Below are 25,826 nucleotides of genomic sequence, written 5' to 3' on the forward strand. Positions count from 1 at the left end.
AACAAAGAATGCATTGAATTAGATAGAAATTAAAGTGAGTGAAGATACACTGTAATTTGTATTCTTTCCCATAGCAAACCGAGCTAAATGAAAACAGTGGAACAGTTGATGGCGATACTTGCAAGGTTGAGGTGCATCCTAAAGAAGCTTCATACAGCTCAGAAGACACCCTTGTGAAAGCACTGAATACATTAGACAGTATAGAGAGAGAACTTAGACTTTGTAGTTTTTCAGATAGATCTTCTCAGTCAGAGCTGGAGCAGTCAACATCTAGCTTTAAAAGACCAAGTAGTGGTGAGTCAGTCAATACTATTCATATGACTAAAGTGTGTCTGTGTGTGTCAGAGGGTGATGGGGTGTATGTACGTATGTATGTACGTACGTACCTACCTACCTACCTACCTACCTACCTACCTACCTACCTACGTACATTCATACATACATACATACATACATACATACATACATACATACATACATACATACATACATATATACATATATACATGCATGCATGCATGCATGCATGCATGCATGCATACATACATACATACATACATACATACATACATACATACATACATACATACATACATACATACATACATACATACATACATACATACATACATACATACATACATACATACATACATACAAGTGTTTCTGTTTGTGTCAGATGGCAGTGGGGATGTATGTGTAAATGTATTTGTGTGTATTTGTGTTTGTGTGTATTTGTGTGTGTGTGTGTGTGTGTGTCACTGTGAAACTTTATGTCTTAAACTATTAAAGAGATATGTGAAATTTGTTTTAGAAATAGATGTTAAATGCGGATGATTGTGTTATTCATAACTTGGTGAATTGTATGTCATTCCATTTACATGAATTTTACATATCTGTCCCTATATTGTGTGTTTACTCTAGTTGAAGGCTCAGTAGATGGAGGTGGAAATACACCAATTCCAGGATGTGTAGAAAGTATGGTAATGATTGAAGAAGGTCCTCAACCCAAAATCATCACAACTATGTTGTCCAACTCTCCCCTCAACTCATCTGGTAAATATATCAGTCACAACTATATTGCCAAAACAGAATTGATTAACATTAGGTGGGCAATTCAATCTCATCCCCCCCAGAGATCTCTGATCACTGAGCACGCAAGTATTACTTTTCCTGAAAACCACTTTTGTTAATTCTGAAATTACAGAAAGTGAGTTTGGAGAGGAAAGAATGCATGAAAATGACTAGAAATAACTCATAGTTGAGAAAAAGCGTAAATGTTATACTTTATGTTCATGCAGCATATGAATTATGATCAAGTGTATCATTGCTGTGTATAGTTGTCTTTTATCTTCTTATTTATTCACTATACAGTTGACAGTCTAAATAGAAGTGTACATGGTGTAGCCACTAAGAGCAAGAAAACTGGTAACAAGAGACAAAGGAATACTTCATCTTCATCTAAGAATAGGACAAAGCAAAGTGCAAGCAGTCAGAATGTGATAGAATTAAGTATGGTGAGAGATAATGGCAGGACGTCCAGACTCAGCAGTACTGATTCTATCACCCCTTCTTCCAAAAGCTCTGCATCTGTGACCACAAGGAATAAATCCAAATCAAGAGGTGGAAAGCCTTCCAAGAGAGACTTGGAAGTTGTTATTGTGGACCTAGAGAGTAGTAAATTAGCTGACAAGGCACTAGACAAAGATTTAGACAAAGAAGAGACCTCAAGTCTACTTTCAGGGATCCTAGCAGCAACTCAGAGAGAAAGTTTTAATAAATCAGACCTTGATATCAGAGATTGTCTAACTGTTAAGAACGATGCTTTTGAACTTGAGCAGAACTCTGATAAAGAAGAAGATAATGAGAAAAGTGAGAGCACTGATATAAATTTAGATGTAGAAAATAGCCAGCAAAAGTCAAGTCCAAAAGAAGTTGTAGTTCAAGTTTTTGATATGTCAGAGTTGGCAGAGGATGACAAGATAGACAGTTCTCTGTCAGATACTGAGTTGGAGGAGACTAGTGACTCTTATGTGATTTTTCAAAGGAATAGTAGCAATAGAAATTCTAGAACTAGTCTTAAACACAGAGATTCATTTGGAACAGAAAAAAGCAAACATTTACAGAAAAGGACAGATATTTGTGTGGAAGGAGATACGGATAGTTTGAATATACCGTCTACAGAAAATACTCCTGTTGTATCTCGATTAAGTCCTGTGTGTAGGAATTCCAGTATCTCTTCAAGTGACACTTCTAAAGAGTATGTGACTCCTGCAGCTAGTAGGCCAGCAAGTGTATGCAGTGAGCAGGAAAATGATACTACTTTGGAGAGAACTATAGAATCTGACTCCACACTGCACGCAGAACCATGTGTAGAACATATCAAAAATGAAACAGACACAAGCCAAACAATTGTTGCTGGATCAAAATCTGATTTGGAATTAAAAAGTGTGAGTAGTAAAGACAGAAGTTCTTTCACCAGTACATCAGGTATGTCTGGGATTGCAGCGTTATTTGCCACAGACGATGATACCTCAAAATCTGGTAGCAGCAGCTCTGCAGGACTACATTGGTTGTTTGAAACAGATGGTGATTCCAGTGAAATTATCAAAAATGGTATGTATACAGTCACATAGGACAGTGTTTAGGCTGCAGTGTTGTACCATTGATTAAGGTTTTTCATAAGAAGTCCTCTGAAATGTTGATCCTTATATCTCTAGCTACTTTTGCATTATAGTTACAATGATATAAAGGGGGGTGCTGTTTTACCCCACGTCTGTCTGTTGGATGGTCTGTCTACGTTGCATCGAGCAAAAACAAACTTTGGTACAAAATTGAACAACTCTTTTTTGAAATAGCTCAAACAACAGTACTCTGATTTTGAATCAAATACATGCATAATAGTTAGCCTAACTAGCTCACATCAAGTTTCTTATGTGCAATTCCTTGCCCATCTTACAAACTGTGTATGTGTAAATGTAATAAGCAATAGCATGGTATTATGTAAGCCTTTCTCTTCTAGGGTTTATTATGAAGAAACCCTGAAAATAATGGATGTTTCGCTCAGAATTCTAAGCCATATGTATTTCAAAACATAATACTGACAAAATGTATACATTAATACACATACACATGTACACAGTAAAAGTTTTGTGATTTTTGTTGTCAGCTTCTAGACCTACATCTGAAGAAGTAGACAGTACAGCTACTACAGAGGATAGTGAAAATAGTCTTAGTGCAATGCTGAGGAATAGAGAAAGTGAAGGTGCAATACCAAAGAGAAGATCAAGGCGGAGGACTAGTCTAGGTAAAGTATCAACTTGTATAAAATGTGTGACAAATGATGACCCGTAGAGTTTAAATATCAGATATTCAGATTTGCAAATATGGTGTCAATAAGTCAATATTGATAAAGATTTATAATACAGCAAACAGATATGTAAATTCGTCTGTGTTTTTAAACATTGTATAAAAGTACACTTCTGTTCATAACACAAAATTGAAAATTGCTACCTGAAATTTTTGACCATATATTTTAGTTTTGTTCAGAGATTAACCACTGTTTCAGGTAATTAAACTATGTTCAATTTTGTGTTAGAACAGTTTACTTAGATAATATGTATATCTCCCAGCTTTCTATGCTGATTCACAGCACACAAATAATCAGTGCAGTGTGTAAGTGAATGCCTGTGGTGAACTGTATATATACAGGTTCATTTCATATCTTCACAGAAGAAATTGACTCTCTAGAAATGGAACCAGAAACTTCCAGCAGTATATTTAGTAAATTTGTGTCTCGGATGCTTCGAGAACAGTCAGAGAGGCCTTCTGAAACTGGTATGTATAGTATTAGTAGTAACTTTTGAGCGTGATTTCATTTCACATGTAAAACTAAGTACAAATTGTATAGATCTACTTGTATTCAGGATTTTATAGGCTGAAATCTGAACATTGAAATAGTGGATAGGAAACTAATATAAAACACTGAAGAGTTTCTGGCTAGAATCTTCACCATCGACACTTCTTTCTGAATATGATTGATAGCCAGATAGCATTCAACAAATCACAACGACAGTTTTATAGTGAAATGTTGAGACTTCACTCAATCAATTTATCATTACTTAGCTTCAGCAAGGAGAAGGAGAAATCCTAGGAGAACAGACAGTGGGAGCAGTCTTCAAGAAAGAGGCCAAGTCAGGAACAGAGGAAGAGATAGAGAGAGGAGAAGAGACCGGGATGATAGAGGAGAAAGAGCAACACACTTGAGGAGACGACTAGCAGAGCGTAGGCGACGTAGACAAGCAGACATGGGCAGAGATTCTGTACAAGCAAGCAGTAGTGCAGAGTGTACAAGACCACAGAGCGATGACAAGGAGAGTGAGAAAGAGAGAGAAAAGAAAGCCCTTCCAGACACTCCCATATCAGCGTTGACATCTCTGAGTGCATCAGATGGAGCACATGTAGCAATGAGACATGATGATACCACATCAGGTGCGACACATTATTTCCAAGATGAACATGGTATGTTGAGGAATTTAACGCCCACATTTCACTCTGCTGTCTTTGTCATTTCAATGAATGACACCATCATTTTTGTTGCATTTTTCCCTTTTTTAGTTGATTTTATTAGTTTTATCCCCAGTGGGCACTGTCATGAGGTGGCTATAGGAATGACTATGTCCATCTGTCCATACCCAGCCCTATCTCTGCCACCCACCCACAACTCAATTTCAATCAAACCTGGCACAAATGTGCATAGAGGACATATGCACATCACCATAGGGGACATATGCACATCACTTTATTTCTCAACCTCTACAAATATGGCCCAACAACAGTCATATCTGTCATGAAAATTAACATTTTCAACGATAACTCCAGACGTTGAATACACACAGATTCCATTCACATGTGTACACTTTGATGTAAGATTTCTGTTGAGATCTTGACCTTTCATCTTGATCTCCATTTCAAGGTCAGATAGAAATTTTCACAATGATTTCATAAGTTTTGTACATAGACATGATACCAATTCAATGATCTATACACATTTTGTTAGCGGTGAGGTTTCTAGTCAGACACTGAATTTTGACATTGACCATCATCTTCAGATCCAAATTGCAGTTTGTGCTAGAATTTTTGAAGTTTTGTACATGGAGACACCATTCAGGTTGTAATATTATAAGGGCTATGCTTCCTAGTAAGACATCAACCAGTACATGTGACCTTCACATTCATATACAAGGTCAAGTAGCAATTTATACCTTTTGAACTTTTGCAAATATATTATATAGACATGATTCAAATGCCTACACCTGTGTTATCTGAGAAAAGCTACCAAGTTTTGACTGAATCTGTCTCATATGTGTGTCATATTATCTCATTATTCATTTTCATATATTGCTTGTCATGATGTCATTAATTTACATAGCTTGCCAGCCAATTGTAATGCCCTATTTCAGATGCCATTGAACATTACATTAATGTTTTGTTTTGTTTTTTTTGGGGGGGGGGTTGCCAGCCAATTGTAGTACCCTATTTCAGACACCAATGAATGTTACACTAGTATAGGGGTGGGGGTGGGGGTGGGGGGAGATACTGTGTCTTCACCTTCACAAGACTTGCTTATATATGTATACACATTCTTTTTTTGGCAATTTTTTTCATCAATTTCTTTAAACCTACATATATGCTTTGTCTGTGTTGATTTTTTTGCTTGTCATTACTTCCGCTTAGCCTCAAATTTCCATACCATAATTTTAGACATTGACTAGTATAGTTACTAGTAACAACTTTGAACTATTAATGTCAGGATTAATGTGTAGATCGTAGAATACAAAAAAATGCATTGTTGAAATTACCTTTTGTCATTACAATTCCTCAAGTACAATGTGAACAGCGCCCTCTTGTAAAAACACATGTAGATCCTACCCATGAGTGTGAGGTGTTAGTTACAATGCTAAGAATCAATTGATGGTACACCAAATAAATATATGTTCATATAATTAGACGAACGATTTCAAAAACTCTTGAGCACAAACTTTTTCTTACAACAATGTTGTACCATTGAACAGAGGAAGATTATCTTAGGAATTACAACAAGTTAATTGCAATTCAGATACAGTATCTACAATCTCTCTGATCTTACTTGTCATTATATGTTGAATTGCAGGGAATTGGATGTCTTATACATTTGGGGAAGACAGTAGTGGGCTTGCAAGTTCAATCACTGCTCAACCGTTGGATTTTCCATCCTCACCGATGTGGGCAGATTTCCTGAATGAAAGAAGGTGAGTACTGTGTTTTCATTGGTGCCCGTACATGTATGAGAATAAATGAAGGTGAGTAGTGTTTTCATTGGTGCACATACATGTATGAAAAATCAGATTAAATGAAAATGAGTACTGTGTTTTCATTGGTGCATGTACAAGGAAGGTGAGCACTGTGTTTTCATTGGTTCACATAAATGTATGAGAAATCAGATTAAACGGAGGCAAGTATTGTGTTTACATTGGTGCACGTACATGAGAAATCAGATTAAAATTCTTATTGAGTAGGATTCTCAGTTTATTTTATTCACTCATGACATATCTACTTTGCTTGACTGTCCTTTGTGTCTTCCTTTGTGTATGTGTTGACATATCTTTCAAAAGCATACTATTACTACATTGTTTTGGTGAAAGCTACACGAATAATATTGTTATGTAGAAAAACATAAACATCTCAATTATACCAACAATATGCTTTTGAAAGATGTTGTTTAATTAAATGGCTAACAATTCCTCTCATGTAGAAGATTTGTACCAATTGGTCAATCCCGATCAGCATAACAGTAGAAATAAAATGTAATACATGATTACGAAACACTTTGAATGAAAAATTTACCAATTAACAACTTTTGAAATGTCTTGATATGTAGTCATCTAAATGCAAATACCAGCATTTCACAATCTTTCACTAACACATTTCGTAATTTGATTACCCAGACTTTCAACTAGTAGTGACTCCAACTCTACCGTAGTAATAGAAAGCAAACCAGACCAACCACTCAGAGACACAGACCTTGAACAGGAAAGAAGAGCTTTACGTCAAATCTATGGTGATTTATTCAATTACCACAACGATGAGCAGGAACAAAGCTCTAACAAATCTGATATTCCAGAAGTCCCAGTCGTACCACCAAAACCCAAAGTGGTCCATAACTATAAATTCAAGATTTTCCCCAAGAAGTTTATCACAGTGACTTTTGACAGACTCACCTTAATGGCAATACTTGATAGGTAAGGAAGTATACATAGTAGATATTGTAAAGATGTTGAAATGCTTCATTGTGTTATATTGATTATGTTCATGAAAAATAGGGTAAATCAATGTCTGTCTCAGATGAAAAAGATACATGTGTCATCAATTCGGTGTTCTTTTTAAAAATTTTAAATTAATATATTTATGTTTTGCTGTATCCATTATAGAAATCCTTCTACAAGATAGTCCTTAATACATGACAAGGCAGATCAATCTGTTCTTTGTCTCTTTGCAGGAATCGATCCTATGGTGAAAATCTAGCTGGTATAACATTAGCAGTACTAGTAGCAATCTTAGGCTATTGTCTTCTCATGAAAGGTTTCTTTCAAGATTTCTGGATATTTTGGTTCTGTTTTGTCATAGCAAGTTGTCAGTATTCACTACTAAAGGTATGTAAACCAGTCAAATACTATGAATATATTTGTTTGGGTATTCAAAAGATTTTGCGGAAATTGCATCGTGCAAACATTTAGACTTCAATGTACTTCTAGCCACATTACTATTGTGAGTTAACATTGATTCACACTTAACCAGGATAAACCCTTTTTATTATCTGGGAAAATGATTTCATTTTGTGATGATTTATTTTGGCCTAATGATGGGTCAGGGAAATAATCCGTCATAAGTTTTGAGCTAAATTACTTAAGTTCACAACAAAAGAAGAACATATTAATGAATAAACTTTGAAAGAAATACTGCAAGTCTGGAAACAGGGTATATAACTTATATTACAAGATTTATTGCAAATCACAGAAGGGCATAATTTGGATTACCCAGCATTGAAACAGTGATTTAACCTTAAAGTTTAAACCTTTGATAGAAAAGCACCATATGGTGAATTCCATGATTCCAAAGTGTAGTGTTATTGTGTCAATATTTCATTAATGACACTGAAAGGTACAAGTTTGATGTTCTTGACTTCATACCAGTAATGAGCTATTGTTGTCAGTCTCTTTCATCTTTCCTTCAGAATGGTTGTCAATAGTAACCTTCCTTTCCAGATATTGATAACTTGCCAAGTCCTTGATCAGGCTTGAGCTTTCATACATCTGTTGACAAAAACTGCAGTATTTTCCAAGTTATGTGTTTTCGCACAATAATTAGTAAGCTCGTTAGTTTCATAGAGATCAGGTAAAATGTTGGGCACTTATATCATTATATTATATTATATTATAATCATGTTTTGTCTGTGTTTCAGAGTGTACAACCGGATGCATCATCTCCTATGCATGTAAGTTAGCATTGCAATATTATCTTCCAGGTCTATGCAAGTTAGCATCAAAATATCATTTGCTCTAGGTTGATGTGTTGAAATCAAAACGATATCCTTCAACTGCCCTTCAGAAGTCTCTTCTGTGTGCAAAACATACTACTTTTATTTCTGCAGTGTTTTGCCCTTTCACCTTAGTAAATTCAAAAATGAATCCAGTATTTTGATGTCTGAGTGAACATACATTGAATCCTTTTAGTACCTTGCTCTGCCTACTGAACTAGTAACACAGATTGTTTATGATGCTTTGAGATAAAGCATAACTGCTATGTGATGTTACAGACATGTATGATTATTTCTAGAATGAGTAACTTACAAATGAATCTGGCATATAAAGGGAATTAAGTGGCAATATCATCCTTCTCAATGGTAAACTGCTGACATAACACCTAGAGATAAGAATATTTTACCAGAGCTGTATCTATAATTATCTATAACTACTGATGATATGTTTCCTTTTAGGGTCACAATCGTGTGATAGTATTCAGTCGACCACTGTATTTTACTGTCTGCTGCAGCCTGGTGCTATTGTTAGATTATTGCAGTCAAACTCCACATTTGTACCAAACTAGATTTACTTTATATGGGATGGCTTTCACCAGCCAACAAGTACTTCTATTTTTTAGAGATTTTTTAATCGGTAAGTCAAGTTGATGAGACTCGAAATGTATACATGTCGTCATGTGAATTTTGATTTACCAAAAACCAAGTCTATGTGTTTGTTTGTGTGTGTATGTGTTTGTTTGCTTGTTTGTGTGTGTGTGTGCGTATGTGTATGTATGTCTGTGTCTGTGCGTGTGTGCATGTCTGCACATATTTTTTTGTGTGTGTATGTATGTTGATTCTGTTCCCCTGCTATCTGAAACCAACAATATCTAATGAATAAGTATGATAATTAGTTAAAGTTAAAGTTAAATTGAAATCTATGGAGAAATGATGTAATATTGTAGGATGTATAGTGATAGACTGCAGTAATACTTGACATCAAATTTGATGATTCTAAGTACTATTTACTTAACGGAAAGTAGGTAAATCTTGCATATTTATCAGAGAAATGTCAGATTAGTATCACTGTTACTAGAGGTAATAGGTGTAAGATTTTATGTAGTGAACACAGTTCTAAAATACTGTAACACTAGCACAATATGATAGAAATCATATTATTCTGGTATGTCAAAATAAACCCATATATCTGCCTCATATCATGTTATTTCATGGTTTGAAATAGTCATTAAAATTGATGTAATTGTTCTCTTTTTCAGTGTTTATTTTATGTTTTCCTATCATATTCTTGGTGGGTTTACTTCCTCAGTGCAATACTTTCACTATATATTTGCTGGAACAGCTTGACATTCACATATTTGGTGGCAATGGTAAGATCAATATATTTACTGACTTCGTTGGTCATCATGAATTGTAGGATAGATATGTGCTGTGTGTGTGTGTGTGTGTGTGTGTGTGTGTGTGTATGTGTATGTATGTGTTTGTGTGTATGTATGTGTGTGTGTGTGTATGTATGTATGTATGTATGTATATGTGTGTATTTGTGTGTCTGTAAATATTTTTAAGGATTATGCATTTGTTGGCAGTCCAAATTTGATGTTTCAGTGACATGAATACAGACGTAATGCATAATGACCAAACATATTCATCAGCTTGGTTTAAACACAGAAGCAGTTCAAATTTTCTTTTAGCATTGAGCATAATACTATCAAAAAAGACAAAACAATTTCAAGAGACAGGTCTTACGTTATAAATGTGTCTAAGACAACACAGGTGTGATCATTGTATTCATGCCAATATTCACAGATTAATCAACTTCTTTTGCAGCTACATCCTCACTTGGTGCTTCAATTTACAGTTTTTGTCGAAGTATTTTAGCTGTAGCTGTTTTGTATGGATTTGCCTATGCAGCTGTTAAGGTTAGTATTCAGTAGTATTTTGGTGATTCTGTCGTATCAGTAAGGAAATAAATTGACAAGTAGAACTTAGTGTACAAAACCAACTACACAATGTTTGCAAAAATTTACTGATTTGGTAAAGTGTGCGAGAGAGAGAGAGAGAGAGAGAGAGAGAGAGAGAGAGAGAGAGAGAGAGAGAGAGAGAGAGAGAGAGAGAGAGAGAGAGAGAGAGAGAGAGAGAGAGAGAGAGAGAGAGAGAGAGAGAGAGAGGGGGGGGGGAGGGGAGGGGAGGGGAGGGAGGGAGGTAGGTACAAAGATAGGTTTAGGCCTAGAGTGTGGTATTTTATGAATTTATTAGTAACCAAACAATTATGTCATAATATCACTTTTACACCATACTGCCATGTATGAATATCTTATTAGAAAGTTCTTACATATATTATAATACCATACATGTAAGTATATATAAAATAGAAATGGTACATGGGGAGATAAATTGATATTAGTCCCCAATATTTTACTGCACTGTTCAGGATGATGCTTCTGACATAAGGGGCCTTGTCACTACAAGTCAGATAGTAATGACAAGACCCTTATGTCATGCGTATTTCCCAACTGAGGGAAAAGTATGAAACCTATATGCCAATCACTGCAGAACTTAATAAGTTGTCCATTGTCAGGACATAGAATGATCAAGATAGAAAGCCCATATTTTCTGATTGAACACATACAATTGGTTTGCTTGTGGTATATAATACTGAATATTTTGGTATTTGATTGCAGGACACAGAACAGATGGCACAGAATGTACTGTATTCAGTCTTCTGTGGTCTTCTTGTTGCCATTAGTTACCATCTCAGTAGGAGTGCATCTGATCCAAGTGTTCTCTGGTAAGACATTTATACCCATCATGTCTTAAAGTATAATCGTTGTTCATCAACTTAAAACTCGTCTTTCTTTTACGAGCAAGAACTCAACTCATGTCAGAAACAATATATTAATGTCAAAATGTGGTGAGGTTTTCTTTTATCTGTTTTTATAACAATCTTCAAATTATTATATTGAAACAAATAGTTTTCAAAACAGTTCTAGATAATTCTAGATATTTCTTGCAGACAGAAAACCCATGTAGGATGATTACAGGGCAACTATTTCTAACTAGAACTTCTAACCTAACTAGATAACTAGTTGTCCTATTTTGACATCATGGGTGTATTTATTACATATGAGAACAAAAACAGCTTGAATCTTTTATTATGCAATGTTTTGACCCAGCTGAGTGTTCATTGTTGAACTTTAACCTTACTGAAGTATTTATTGCTGAACTTTGACCTACCCTATGTAATTATTGCATCATTTAGGTCACTTGTCAAGAAGCATATCTTTCCAGAGGAAAACAAAGAACAAACAACTGAAACAAATGACATCATAGATCCACTGCCAGGCAAACTTCAACATTGTGTGGTAAGAGACATATACCTTCCAGTTCATATGTACAGGATAAAAATGTCAAATCAAATCATTGAGGGTATAATACTTATAGTCACCAGAACAGAGACTTTGACAACAATAAAATTCCTTTACTGTGAAATAGCATCTTACCAGGAAATAGTGTTTTTTCTGTTATATGATAGTAATCCCAAAATTTGTTTCACTTTGTTTTTTGTATGTGTTTTATAATTTATTTTTTATGAGCTTGTACTCGAAGTAAATAAATAAATAAATAAACTAGATGATGTCATATAATGACTAAAATTTACATGTGAGAAAAGTCTTTTTGAAGTTTTGAAGTATTGTTTGCATTCTAAAGTGAGAGACTTGTAGCATGTACCAGGCATATGCATACAGGGCTACATATAGAAAGTGAATTTCATATGGAGTATGACTCCTTCTTGATGTCCAAATTTCATGCAGTGACTGATGATTGATTTTGAATTAATTGTTTCCTTTTATGTGATTGGATTTCAGACCCAGAGACTACAATCTGATTTAATTGTATGCACTTTAATAGCTATCCTAGTCTTTGCAGTCCACGTCAGTACTGTCTTCAATGTCTTGCAGGTAAAGTATTTCAGAGCTGTGTCTATTGTTAAAGTGTATACTTTGAGGTTTGCCAAAAGTCCTAGCATGTACAAAATGTTGAAAGATATTCAAGTATTCTGTTGTATACATGTACATGGTCACTCTGAAATGAGAATTTCAGGCCGTCAAAATCCAACATTTTGGCACCAATGCTATGTTTTAACTATTAATATGACTTTGTAACATTAGTTCACATCCTAGATTTAGTGACTTACCATCCAGATTTGACTTGTTACTGTATATCTGTGTCATCTCAATGTCATCTCTTTTTCCTTTTCTCTTTCTATTTACAGCCAGGACTAAGCAATATTTTGTATATTTTGGCTGGAATTGTTGGTTTTACATTACATTATGTGGTCCCACAGCTCCGTAAACAACTACCTTGGCTATGTGTTGCCCACCCTGTTGTCAAGTCTGCTGAGTATAGTCAATTTGAAGTACTAGGTAGGTACAGAGAGAGAGGGGGGGGGGGGGGCAAGGGGGGAGTAGGAAAGATAGTTACAGTACAGTCTATGTATCTACACATATTTATGATAGTGTGTTATTTTATGTTGAGTGTAATTGTGCAATGTAGTTAGTTCCTGTGATGCAATAAAGATGGTGGAATACATATTTGTATTTCTGCCTGTGTCTTAAATCCTTGAACTACTTCATGATAAACCACAAATCAAATGGTCAGTACTCAATCAAATTCATACATGGCAATGTAAGGAGGGAGGAAGACTATCAAGTTCCCATCTGGAAATTTACAACTCTTTGTACAAAAGTAAGATTAACTTTTGTTTCCCAACAGATGCAGCTAAAGTTATGATTTATGAAAAATTACATGTATGGGCATGTTTGGTAGAACGTAACATCATCTATCCATTGGTCTTTCTAAGTGCCTTAACCACATTTGCCAATTCAGCTGAGATCATTCAGAACTTTGGACCTTAGTAAGTATTACTTTGCATGGTTTATGTCAGCCCAGTAAATGCCAATGTTTATGTCAGCACAGTAGAAACGACCAAGCAAACTTTGAGAAGGAGGTCTTGTCTTTGGAATCTGAAGTATCTGATAGCAAGCTTTGATTGTGTGAATGACCTTAGAGAATGAGAATGTAAACTGTTAGAAATTCTCATGAGACTTATAAAGTGTGGACATTTGAAATACAAGGATTGAAAATTTCATCAGATATTAAAGGGGAACACCACTCCAGGAAATAAAGGCATTGCCATAAACTTTTGATACTGGATTTCAGATCACATAAATTTCATTCGAATTTCAAGAAACACCAAGGTGAATCATGTTTCATATTTATTGTTCTGTGACTGCCTCATGGGAGTCAGCAGGCATGCATACATGTTAGATGAACACTAAATATTCATGACTTGTACATACATATTACCTTCAGATATATAGTTAATGTAAATGCCTTTATTTCCTGGCGTGGTGTTGCCCTTTGAAGTAGTACTTAGGTAAGAAATCCTGTTGCATTATGGCAAGGATTTGGATAATTGATTTGAGTGGTAGCACCTTTATCATCATTATAACTCTGAATTTCTAATGTATATGTATGTTATTTTCTCTATTACAGTGGTAGTGCTGTTATCATTACTATGTGTGGAATGAAAGCATTACGGATGTCTTTTTCTGATACCAGTAGAATGTATTGGATTGTTGTCTTCACAGTTCTCTTCTTTAAATTTGATTTCCGACATAGTTCAGAACATTTCCTCATTGATTTCTTTTTTATGTCAATACTCCTTCTAAAGGTAAGAACCCTTTCCATGTCTTGTTGACACTGTGTAGGTAGTATACACTGTTCTTTTTGGAATGTTATCACAAGAGGGCTTTAATACAGACCTTCAGTGGTTGCTAGTTTGTGACCAAGAAACTGGATTCTTTGGTGTTTTAGCTGTTTTCATGCCATTTGAGTATAATCATCAATTTATCAAGATGGTGTTGAGTAATTATTAGATGGTTTGGTAGCTAAGTTCCTTTATTCAGGTAGAATACTATGACTATAGTAGGTTGTGAGACATGGGTTTTTATGTGTTTGATTTTGATTGTGATTTCATTGTTTGCACATTAAGTTTTATTCAGCAGACATCGATTTGATGTTATGTCTCTGTGAGAAAAGTGATTGGTATCATAACTGAATCAGAAAGAAAGATTTCAAGTCAAAAGAAGTACAAGATATTTGACAGGAGACGATACTAGTCTTATAGTGATGAGAAAGTGAAGTGATTGTTATGAAGAAGGGAAAGTGCTGTCAAGTAAGAAGGCTACTTATCAAAATACATCACACTAGTTCACATGTTTTATATGTGTTTCACTAAATGTATTTGACTTTGTTCTGTTACTCTACTTGCAGATTTATGAATATGTAATGAAAATGCAGTTTGTTATCACATACATTGCACCATGGCAGATTACCTGGGGATCAGCTTTCCATGCATTTGCTCAGCCATTTAGTGTGCCACGTATCCTTAATTAGTATACTTCTGTGTTCCTATAATAGCTGCCATTGGTCAGAATCAAATCACATGACATATTTTAAATGTGAAAGTTGTCATTGGTTGGAAACTAATCACATGACATATGTGAAAGTTGTCATTGGTTGGAACCTAATCACATGACATGTGAAAGTTGTCATTGGTTGGAACCTAATCACTGCAAGCAAAGCTCTAGGAGCAAATGATAGCAAGAATATAAAAGCCTCTACTCTGTGTTTGTTTTCCAATGAGAGTGCGGACACAACACTATTAAACATGGCAAAACTAGTTTAAAATACATGATTATCATTCTGAGTGGTCAGAGTAATAAACAGATTGTCACACATGCTCAGGCAATATCATATACTGGTAGTTTGTCTCTCTATCTGGCACTTTATACCAAAACCTGTCTTCAGCTTAATCCCATAAACCTAGTGAGATGATGTCATTGACATCGGTATTTAGTTTGGTTTAATGTTATAAATCTCCAGTCACAAAATGATCCATGTCAGATTGAGTAGCTTAGAGGTAGTCCAGGTGATAATAACACCAATATGAATACTTGTATGATAAGTTTAGATATTCCTTGACAGTATATGTTGTACAGATTCTGCCATGTTGTTTGTACAAGGTGCCATCTCATCCTTCTTTTCTACACCACTGAATCCTTTCCTAGGCAGTGCAATATTTATTACTTCCTATGTTAGACCGGTCAAATTTTGGGAGAGAGATTACAAGTAGGTGCAAGTATTTTGAACTTTTATCTAAGTTATGTGTTGACTCTATTTGCCTACTAATTTAACATGGTGTCTTTGAAAATTTCCACATGGTAATGTTAAAGGAATTCACCTATGTCCTCAATGTTCATTGAGTTGTTGTCACAAGGAAAATTTTTGCCTTATGTGTGTGTGTGTATGCATGTGTGTCTTTGTACTACCCCAATCTTTTTGTCTGCACTGTCTGTCTGTAACATTATTTCTCAAGAATGGCTGGATGAATTTTTTTTTAAAAAGGAAACTTTGCCTGAGGATTGTCATTTGTATATTTGCTTTGTTTGTACTGTGATATGCCATTATATGTATGAATATGGTACTTTGTATTACATGCAAACATGCAGTAAGAACCTGCAACCCTCAGAAGGAGATTCATTTCATTAATAGTTTGCTATGAATTTTTTATATACCCAGTAATGTGTATCACTGTAATTATTGCCAATCTTTCTAATATTTAGCACCGAACAGGCTGAGCTTTCAAAGAATTTACATTTTGATTAGTTTTTGTAACAACTTTTCCTTTGATCATTCTGATAACTATTATAAATGTCTTTCTGTCATATTTAGCACAAAACGTGTGGATCACTCCAATACCAGGTTGTCATCACAGTTGGACAGAATGCCAGGTAAGGGAGATCTTTTGTATGTAACTGAAGTGTCATTATTTACACTTGTCCACTTTCCATTGTGCAGCATTATTGAGGAATGTGTGAAGTCATAATGAAGTGAATTTTAGTCTTTGAAGGTCATCCAAGTATATTTAGTTTAATTCACAAAGCCGTAGTCCTTGCTGAATTGTCTCATTAATATATTCTTTTCATGGTGTGACAATAATTTGAATTCACATTGTGTTCATCTTTTCAGGATGTGATGACAATAATCTGAATTCTATCTTCTATGAGCATCTGACAAGATCTTTGCAGCATAGTTTATGTGGTGATTTAGCCCTGGGTAGATGGGGTACAATAACACAGGGGGACTGCTATATCTTAGCATCTGACTATCTGAATGCACTGGTGCATATCATTGAGTTGGGTAATGGCCTGGTGACCTTTCAACTTAGAGGCCTAGAGTTCAGAGGTAAGAGGTCATGTCATTCATTGGTCTTGTACTGCATGCAACCATTCAACTGAGATGCCGTGAATTCAGATGTACAACAGTTCCTAAATAGTTCCCATAGTCCTGTTGTTTTCACAAATATTGGCCAACTATTATATATCAATATATGCAGAACTCTGCAATAAATCCATACAGTGGTATTTGTATATGGATGAATTTCTTTTTCCAGTTAGAAGTATTTAATTAATAGATGCATTATTAGATACCAATATAGTCAACTTGAAAATGTTCATCAATAAGAACAATTATTGACTTATGACACAGGAAAGAACATTGTAGTGTATTGAGTAACTTGTAACTTGTCACCATATTAAACAGTGCAATGCAATGCACCAGACTCAATGATACATACAATTTAATATTTGGCACATTTGCAGAATTTTCTCATTCAGAAAATATCAATGTTTATAGTACTTTTGTCTGTGAAGACTGACAGAGAGATTGTTTTGTCCACAGGGACATATTGTCAACAGAGGGAGGTAGAAGCAATAACAGAAGGTGTGGAGGAAGATGACGGTAAGATAGAAAATAGTAATTGTAATATCACTTCAAATAATCACCATTTGAATGTTTTGTGTTTGAATCTAATAATTCAAATGAATAGCATAATGAGTTACAAGATCTAATTAAACCATTTGATAAAAGATTGATAACCTGTTCAAAACAGACAGTATTCAAGAAATGATAGCTAAGACTATACAAGGATTTCTCCTGGTACTGTATAGGATTTTTTCTGGATTGTAGCCCAACCAAAATGTCACTTATTAACCAAAACCATTTAAAGAATGGATGACTTTCAAAGATTTCATTTTTATTAAAAGCTGAATTGAAAAACCAAGTGTTCATTGGGTTTTTGTTTGTTTGTTTGTTTGTTTGTTTGTTTGTTTGTTTGTTTGTTCATGCATGTTCATGTTTTGTTTTTGTTTTTTGAGGTGGGGGGGGGGGTTCAATCCTTGGCTACCATTTGTACATACATAGACTGAGTGACATTTCTGAACAAAAATTTGAATAGTATGCTTACAGCTTTGCTATATCAATGCACATGTTTGTAAGACAATTGATCTATAAGACATCACAGATAACTTTACCTTGATTTATGTGAACTAAAACAAGTACATTCTATTGTAGGATGCTGTTGCTGTGAGCCAGGTCACTTTCCTCACATGTTGTCTTTCAATGCGGCATTTAATCAGCGATGGTTGGCATGGCAGGTGACGTCAGCTAAATACGTACTAGAGGGTTATAGTATTAGTGATAACAGTGCTGCATCTATGCTACAAGTATTTGATTTGAGAAAAATCCTTATTACATACTATGTCAAGGTAAGATTTGTCAGTGTGTTCATTTTCTTTGTGTAGATACTGTGTAGATGTGCTGTCAAGGTTAATGACAAAATCAAACTAAAAATGACAGAAACTCATGTATGTACAAAATTATTTAAGAAGTATGATATGACTGTCTTTTACTGAATATGTTGAGATTAACCTGTGACTGAAAAAATTGTAGTCAGTTGGTCGGTCAGGTAGGTTTGGATGGATGGGGCTTAGATCTTGGGGAAATGTGTCTTTGACAAAGTCTTGTCTACTTGTATGTTTACAACCCTTTTTGTAAAGAATGCAAGACATGTGTGTAATGACTAGATTTCTGGTTTTTAAGAAAAACTCTGATATTGTTTTGATAATGTTACATTTTTCATAAAAATCATCTTAAATAATTGATTCACTCACTCATGAGTAAAATGTTCAGATGTGAATGTGTATTCACCTACTTTGTTGTCATCTTATAATAATTGTATATATCTATTCAACAGAGTATTATTTACTATGTTGTGAGATCACCTAAACTTCTACAATGGATAGGTGATGACAACATCCAGGAAGCTCTTAAATCTTGCCTTGATAAAAACTATGCAGATTGTGACCCAACATTTACACCAAACATTGATGAAGACTTTGATCATCGTAATTTTGGAATTTCTCGTACTAGTTTCTGTAATACTTATGGTGAATGGATACAGTACTGTGCAAGCAGAAGACAGGAGGTACAACTTTGTTTTGTTTAATCTTAAAGTTAGCAAGTTTTGTGATATGTGTTTCAAATTCATTGGTTCAATAGCGATAGTGCTGTGTCTCTGAATGTCTGTCTGTTTGTCTGTCTGTCAGTTTGTGTGTCCATGTCTGAAAGTCTTCCAAACATCTCTGAGACTGTGTCCATCAGTGGCCAGACTAAATCTAGTGTCCACTAGTGTAATTATTGACAAGTACAAATGATTTTTCAAAACATATCCGTAACTAAATTCCAAGTGAAAGAAGAAATTTGTACTAGAGTCTTACTACAAATAATATTCATGAAAACTACTGTTACAGTTCAAATTTTCAGAAAGCTATATTTGCCATCTGTTACACATCTAAATATTTGTATTCTGACCACATTCTAGACAGTAGAAGCTACCAGAGAGTCACCCCTTGTAACCCTTTGTTTTGGGTTGTGTGTACTTGGTAGAAGAGCACTTGGAACAGCATCACATCATCTCTCAGCAAGGTAAGGATCTCATTGGTTCATATTGAATCATGTGACTAAAGCATACTTACATTACAGTTGGTTCATCTCGTATCATGTGACTAGAGCATACTTAGGTCATAGATTATTGTCATATCTTATCCACTAGTACTCTGGTAGATGGCTTCACAAATTAGGCTTATAAATCTCATCAATGTCTTAGCTCATTATGGAAGCCAATACAAATGTGAATCTTTGTGCTTGGAAAAGGTATTGTGGCAATCAGGAACACAACATTCGGATGTCATGTTTATATTTTGATGTCAATTTATTCATGAATGACACCTGTCATGCTACTCAGGAACACATGAATGTTATGAAACTCAACTTGATAACTTACTTGCAGTGATAACAGTTTACTAGTATTTCATTCATACTATATATAAATACTACATCCATTTGTCACACCATGTCTATATCATTCTATATCTTCTAATACCGTTTCCTCTTCATTCTTCACCACCTCTCCTAGTTCGTGTTTTGCTGTGTAAGTACAGTCAACTTTCCCTTTATTCTAAACTCATATCTTCCACCATAATACTTTCTATCAATTCATTGTAAACTTAACTTTATATTGGGTAGTTGAAAACAAGACATGTAAATCAACAACTTATGTATATTATTGAAGGAGTGAGATATGTCATTTGTTACCATCATAATTAAACCAGAGCACATGTTATTGAAATAGTACAGTAGTTTGTTTTAATCAATGGAGTTCTTCTAATTTAGTTTACAAAGGGTTACAATGAAAAAAGGGAGTGTTCACCAGAAGACTGTACATAACATATACATTTAATGATCAATGTCAATCATTTGGTTATCTATCAAGTAAAACAGTAATCTAAATTTGCAAAATAATTGACTTTGCTCATAAATGTATATGTTACATAGTCTCCTGGCAAATACTGCCTGTTTTAGCTGTAATGTGTGCCTACGTTTGCCTTTAAATGAGATACACATACGTGGTGTAATTGTGAAATATCGGGGAATAATTACTTTTCACAAAAAATGATATAAACAAGTAAGAAAGACTATATTTGCCAGGATTAAAAATGAATAACTTTTGTGTGTGTGAAGTACCCCTCAATGGATTAGTACTAGTCCTAATAGTAGAACAGATAGATGTATATATTAGAAATCAATTTACGGCAATGTATCACTGCATCCTTAATTTTCATATTGCACCTGTACTTCCATTCAAACTAGATAGTGTTTGATTTTGGGTCCACACACAAAAATCAGCGCCCTTAAAACAATCACGGTCTCAATCTATTACTGTGCTACTTTTGGATACAATTGACCCCTAATTTACATGTACATTGGCTAATTATTACTATTTTAACAATTTCCAGTGAATACATTGCTGATTGTCTGATCCAAAAAATAGTATTCTGGTTACAGCTAGTGTCACTTTAATTAAATGTAAACCATTATAAAGGCAGAATCATGCATGGTTACAATCATAAGTCAATTCAATATACTAATTTTTGCTTTCCTTTATACCTGAAACAGTTTGGAATCATTTCTATATGGACTACATGCCTTGTTTAAGGGTGATTTCCGTATAACATCCCCACGGGATGAATGGGTTTTCAATGATATGGAATTATTGAGAAGGTGCGTAGCACCTGGAATCCGAATGGCCCTCAAATTACATCAAGTAAGTACTGACTTCATTATGGCAATGACTTTTATGGCAAAGAGCGCCCTCAATTGACAGTGATGTGTATATTATAATAGTAGTGTTATCAATGGATGAAGGATGATTCATTTAGAGTTCATAACAAATGAGATAGGTCTTCAACTTTTGACAACACTTCAAATCATGAGTTTTTTCACATCAAAATAATCACTTTCATTTTACTAGCAGTGAGTTTCACTACTGAATATATACCCTACTAATACCTGATGTCAAACTCTGCAAATAATCATCAGACTATTGACCTAATAATATCTACCTTCTATCTTACCTTTCATTTACATAGGATCACTTCACATCTCCTGATGAGTATGATGATCATAAGATTCTGTACGATGCAATTACCAACCATGAAGAAAACATGGTCATATCACACGAAGGCGATCCTGCCTGGAGAAATGCCGTCCTCTCAAATATCCCATCATTATTAGCTCTCAGGTAAACTCATCAGTACTTACTATGTTAATGAAATATGTGAAGACCATTCTAAACTTTCACAGTCATTCCTGTAACATAGAGCAATATATTGGAAACTACAAATAGAACTGTTGTACACCCAATAACAGCCATCTTAAAACAAGGCATATTCCAAATACATGACTGGAACAAATATTTGCAATTGACATGGATTATAGTAACCATGCTGTAGAGTAGACTAGGACACCATGGATTCCAGGCTACAAATAGCCATGTTGTACTGTGGAACACGACTGTATATGGATTCTAGGATACAAAAAGCCATGCTATACAGTACAACAGGACAGTATGAATTTCAGGCTATAAATAGCCATGCTATACAGTACAACAGGACAGTATGGATTCCATGCTATACTGTACAACAGGACAGTATGGATTCCAGGCTACAAATAACCATGCTATACTGTACAACAGGACAGTATGGATTCCAGGCTACAAATAACCATGCTATACTGTACAACAGGACAGCATGGAAAAGTTGCTGTTTATTGCCAGGATTTCACTGTCAATAAATAAGCTAGTCACAATCGTATACATTTAATTGTTGATATTTTTTTATTTACAGGCATGTACTGGATGATGGTACAGATGAATATAAAATAATTATGTTGAATAAGAGGTACCTTAGCTTTAGATTGATAAAGGTAAGACACATAATGAATTGTGGAATTGATTCCATTGTCCTGACAAAGTTATTGATATGATAACACATGTGGTTGAATTAGATGTAGCCATCCATGGATAATTTCCCATGTCATTTTTCAGTTCCAAAGTTGGACTGATTCCTACAATGTAAATTTGCAAGTTATGTATATATATGCCAATGAGGTAATATTGTTACAGACATGTTCCCACCAACTTATTATTGTGTAACAAATCAATGTTAAGCTCTAGACAATTATGGGGGACTGCAGTGTGCTGTGTGCAGTAGTAAACTTGTTGTACCAAGTAGAACATTAGTAAGTATATAGAAGAGTGGACCAACTACAATGTATACAATAGAGACCTGTATGTATACAAAATAGTGAATGGTGGATAAGGTTAGGTTTAGGTCTCGATTTCAATTCCCAAACCTAAACCTGAGTGTATCTCTTGCAATAAATAAGCAGTGTCCGTGGACTTTCTTGCAATTTGACCACCAGAAATTGAACTTACAGTGGACACTGAAACCATGTTGTTTTGCATTTAGTTCTGATTGGTGAATTTTTGTTTCTTAGGTGAACAAAGAATGTGTACGTGGACTATGGTCTGGCCAACAGCAGGAATTAGTCTTCCTCAGAAATCGTAACCCAGAACGTGGGAGTATCCAGAACGCCAAGCAGGCCTTGAGGAACATGATCAACTCATCATGTGATCAGCCAATCGGATATCCAATCTATGTGTCGCCATTGACAACATCCTATGCAGAGACTAATTCACAGCTACGTGCAATATCAGGAGGATCCATTAGTTTCAAGGGAATCAAAGAGTGTGTTATCAAATATTGGACAAGGTATGACATGTACAAATGAACAAGAAAATCCTCAGACACCCTCACATTTGTTTTGATTGCTTATTAATAATTATGATTTTGATGTGAAAATGAGTTCAAAACTATGAAATTAGAATGACTATACTAGAATTATTTGGAAAGTTAAATGATGACACTATCACCTCAACTGTTAAGTCTTGTACTATACTTTAAAATATCAAAAAGTAGTTACCGTGGCTTTGAATCTTTACATGCAAATTACACTCTTATTTCTGCATCAAATCAGTTTGACTAACTCACTGTGATTTTTGAAGTAAATGAGTACCAGGGGTACTATGCAAATGGCTTGAAAACACAATTCGTGATTTGACTTCGTTAACAAACTCAAGTGATATATAAAGGCCCAGAGAGACATAATCATGGCTTTTGATCACGCGCACGCCAATCAAATTACTGATCTATTATGCTAAAGTGAAACGTCTTGTGTTATTCTTTGCTAGGTTACTAGAACGATGTGGTGCAGGCTGCAGTAGTGGTGGAATGACACAAGGAGATGCAGACACAAGTGCAGTACCTCAAAATGTAGCTCTGAGTGTTGCTGTTACAGGTGAGATATACTCTAGTGGCACTTAGTTTCGCAGTTTGAGTAAAAAATCATCAACTCAGTGCTATTTTGTGTGGAAACTGAGAGAGATGTTATTTTTTAATGTCAGTCACAGGTGAGATCTGCATAGCTGTTTTGCAGTTAGGGTAAAACATGTTTAACAGGTATTTTGTGTAGAAGTTATTTCTTAGCACCAAAGTTTCACAGTTTCAAATGAGATCTACTGTACTGCTCTCTGTACACTCACTTGGACTTATGCAATACTGTACTAGGAAATCAAAATCACTCAAATTAATGTAAGCTTAGTGCAAAATGAAAACTAAATCTGACCACTTTGAATTCAAGCCATATAGTGCTTCCAAATAAAGCAATTGTTGACTTTTACAGATGGCAGTGGTAATACAGGAACACTTCCACCATCTGCTAGATTAATGGGACTAGGACAACTACAGGGTGATGAGTCTTTACGTGGTATCCCTGAGTCTGGTACTCCACTCCAACAACAACTACAAGGCAGTCTTAGCTCTGCTACCAGTGCTAGTATACTGACTGGTAGTAAACGTAATAGTGCAGCTCTTCTTTACATAGCTGGTCTACTGCCGGATTACCCAAGTCAGACTGGAGAACCTGTCCTACAGAGAGTTAGGGTAAGACTTTTGTACACCATACTTGATCAGAAATTCAATTGATACTCATGACAGAAATAGTAAGTTACTGTCACCAAGGTCTGCTCTGTATTGCTGTAAAATGAGAACATACCTTTATGTGTGTGAATACTGTAGTGTGAGACACCATAATGGATTTATACAGTAAATTCTAAAGGGGAACTCTGAATAACACGGGTGGATATGCTTGTCCTCCATTTTATATTTATATTTATTTTATGTTTCATGGCCACAAAATTTGAAATTTCAATTTTACTTATCAGTACTTCTAATTAGTGTAACCATTTTAAGCTCTATAGTATTTGCACATTTTGTTCTAGCTAGAGAGTCAGACTGTAGTCATAGGGATGCTGTAAGACCCCCTAAGACAAACGTTTTGTATTGATTTCCATGAATGAACACTATTCTACATTGCTGTATATAGAATATAGGTTTGTAACTGTTACTGTTTGTTGACTGTCATCCACAGATAACAGATCCCAATGTTGTGTATGACAAGTTAAACACAGGTAGATATCTACAATGGCCAGATGAACAAATGAGAAAACATGGTGGGCGTGACTACTGGAAGGACTGGGTTATCACAGATAGCATGGAAGGAACAGTTGTACATCGATGGTTACCCTGTCACCACGACCCTGGCAAAAGGTCACATCTAGATAAAACAATACTGCTTGTACACATCGAGGATAAATATGTACCTATTGCAGAGTCTGGAATCAGTGATCTTGGGGCTGAGGTATAGCACTGACGTCGTGTCAACTCAGCCTCTCTTCAGGTTATTCTGTATGTACAGGGTCAAACAAGTTTATTAATGTGTGCAAGGTCAAAAGTGACCAAATCTATGAGGGGAATTTACTCATCAGCCAAAACAGAGAAGTTTTTTGAATGACATATCAACAAATTACTCAGACATGATCATGATATTCAGAGTAATTTACACATTCTACTAGTGCCTTGCTATGTTTTATCACAACTGTATTTGTCACAAGTATTTACAAGTCCAGTGCTCTTTGTAGATACATAGTTTATATATGGTCTTTTTCATCATTGCTGTACTCACATGTCATGCACATGGTCCTCATCACCCATGCTATGTAGAAATAACACCCTCTCCCTTACTACTGTTTGATAACTGACACACCTTCCAGCCAACCGCAACCCCTGTGAAACAGCTTAGGAACGCCAAACTTGTAATATGTCATAAAGTCACAAGTACTTGTTAACAACTTTTGTTTTGTATGGTGTAAGCAAATGAAACTCTACACAGGGTTGTTTATCAAGAAAGAACTGTAAGATTTATGTGTTTTAAAAAAAAAGTATTGGCCAGATTTCACTCTGACATCAACAATTCTAATCTTGAAATGTTTCTAGTATGTTGAATGACATTAACAGCTTACATGTAAGTTCACCACATAAAACAAACA

General features: G+C 35.1%; 1 protein-coding gene across 1 annotated transcript in view; it reads left to right on the plus strand.

Moving 5' to 3' along the window:
- Window positions 1-25,144, plus strand: part of LOC144448651 (pecanex-like protein 1) — a 29,024-nt gene extending 3,880 nt beyond the window's left edge. Inside the window, exons 4-36 of the mRNA XM_078138932.1 lie at window positions 98-294; window positions 925-1,056; window positions 1,375-2,598; window positions 3,170-3,322; window positions 4,132-4,521; window positions 6,173-6,290; window positions 6,987-7,280; window positions 7,538-7,691; window positions 8,501-8,533; window positions 9,035-9,212; window positions 9,835-9,945; window positions 10,403-10,494; window positions 11,257-11,363; window positions 11,835-11,937; window positions 12,442-12,534; window positions 12,849-12,999; window positions 13,349-13,490; window positions 14,132-14,309; window positions 14,912-15,020; window positions 15,640-15,769; window positions 16,373-16,431; window positions 16,670-16,885; window positions 17,381-17,440; window positions 18,053-18,246; window positions 18,735-18,965; window positions 19,362-19,465; window positions 20,996-21,143; window positions 21,469-21,620; window positions 22,225-22,303; window positions 22,877-23,151; window positions 23,631-23,737; window positions 24,122-24,381; window positions 24,869-25,144. Of these exons, the coding sequence (XP_077995058.1) occupies window positions 98-294; window positions 925-1,056; window positions 1,375-2,598; window positions 3,170-3,322; window positions 4,132-4,521; window positions 6,173-6,290; window positions 6,987-7,280; window positions 7,538-7,691; window positions 8,501-8,533; window positions 9,035-9,212; window positions 9,835-9,945; window positions 10,403-10,494; window positions 11,257-11,363; window positions 11,835-11,937; window positions 12,442-12,534; window positions 12,849-12,999; window positions 13,349-13,490; window positions 14,132-14,309; window positions 14,912-15,020; window positions 15,640-15,769; window positions 16,373-16,431; window positions 16,670-16,885; window positions 17,381-17,440; window positions 18,053-18,246; window positions 18,735-18,965; window positions 19,362-19,465; window positions 20,996-21,143; window positions 21,469-21,620; window positions 22,225-22,303; window positions 22,877-23,151; window positions 23,631-23,737; window positions 24,122-24,381; window positions 24,869-25,144 (6,250 nt within the window). The remainder of the gene's footprint in view (window positions 1-97; window positions 295-924; window positions 1,057-1,374; window positions 2,599-3,169; window positions 3,323-4,131; window positions 4,522-6,172; window positions 6,291-6,986; window positions 7,281-7,537; window positions 7,692-8,500; window positions 8,534-9,034; window positions 9,213-9,834; window positions 9,946-10,402; window positions 10,495-11,256; window positions 11,364-11,834; window positions 11,938-12,441; window positions 12,535-12,848; window positions 13,000-13,348; window positions 13,491-14,131; window positions 14,310-14,911; window positions 15,021-15,639; window positions 15,770-16,372; window positions 16,432-16,669; window positions 16,886-17,380; window positions 17,441-18,052; window positions 18,247-18,734; window positions 18,966-19,361; window positions 19,466-20,995; window positions 21,144-21,468; window positions 21,621-22,224; window positions 22,304-22,876; window positions 23,152-23,630; window positions 23,738-24,121; window positions 24,382-24,868) is intronic.
- The last annotated feature ends 682 nt before the right edge of the window (window positions 25,145-25,826 follow it).

This window comes from Glandiceps talaboti, chromosome 2 (assembly GCF_964340395.1).
Source record: "Glandiceps talaboti chromosome 2, keGlaTala1.1, whole genome shotgun sequence".
NCBI lineage: Eukaryota > Metazoa > Hemichordata > Enteropneusta > Spengelidae > Glandiceps > Glandiceps talaboti.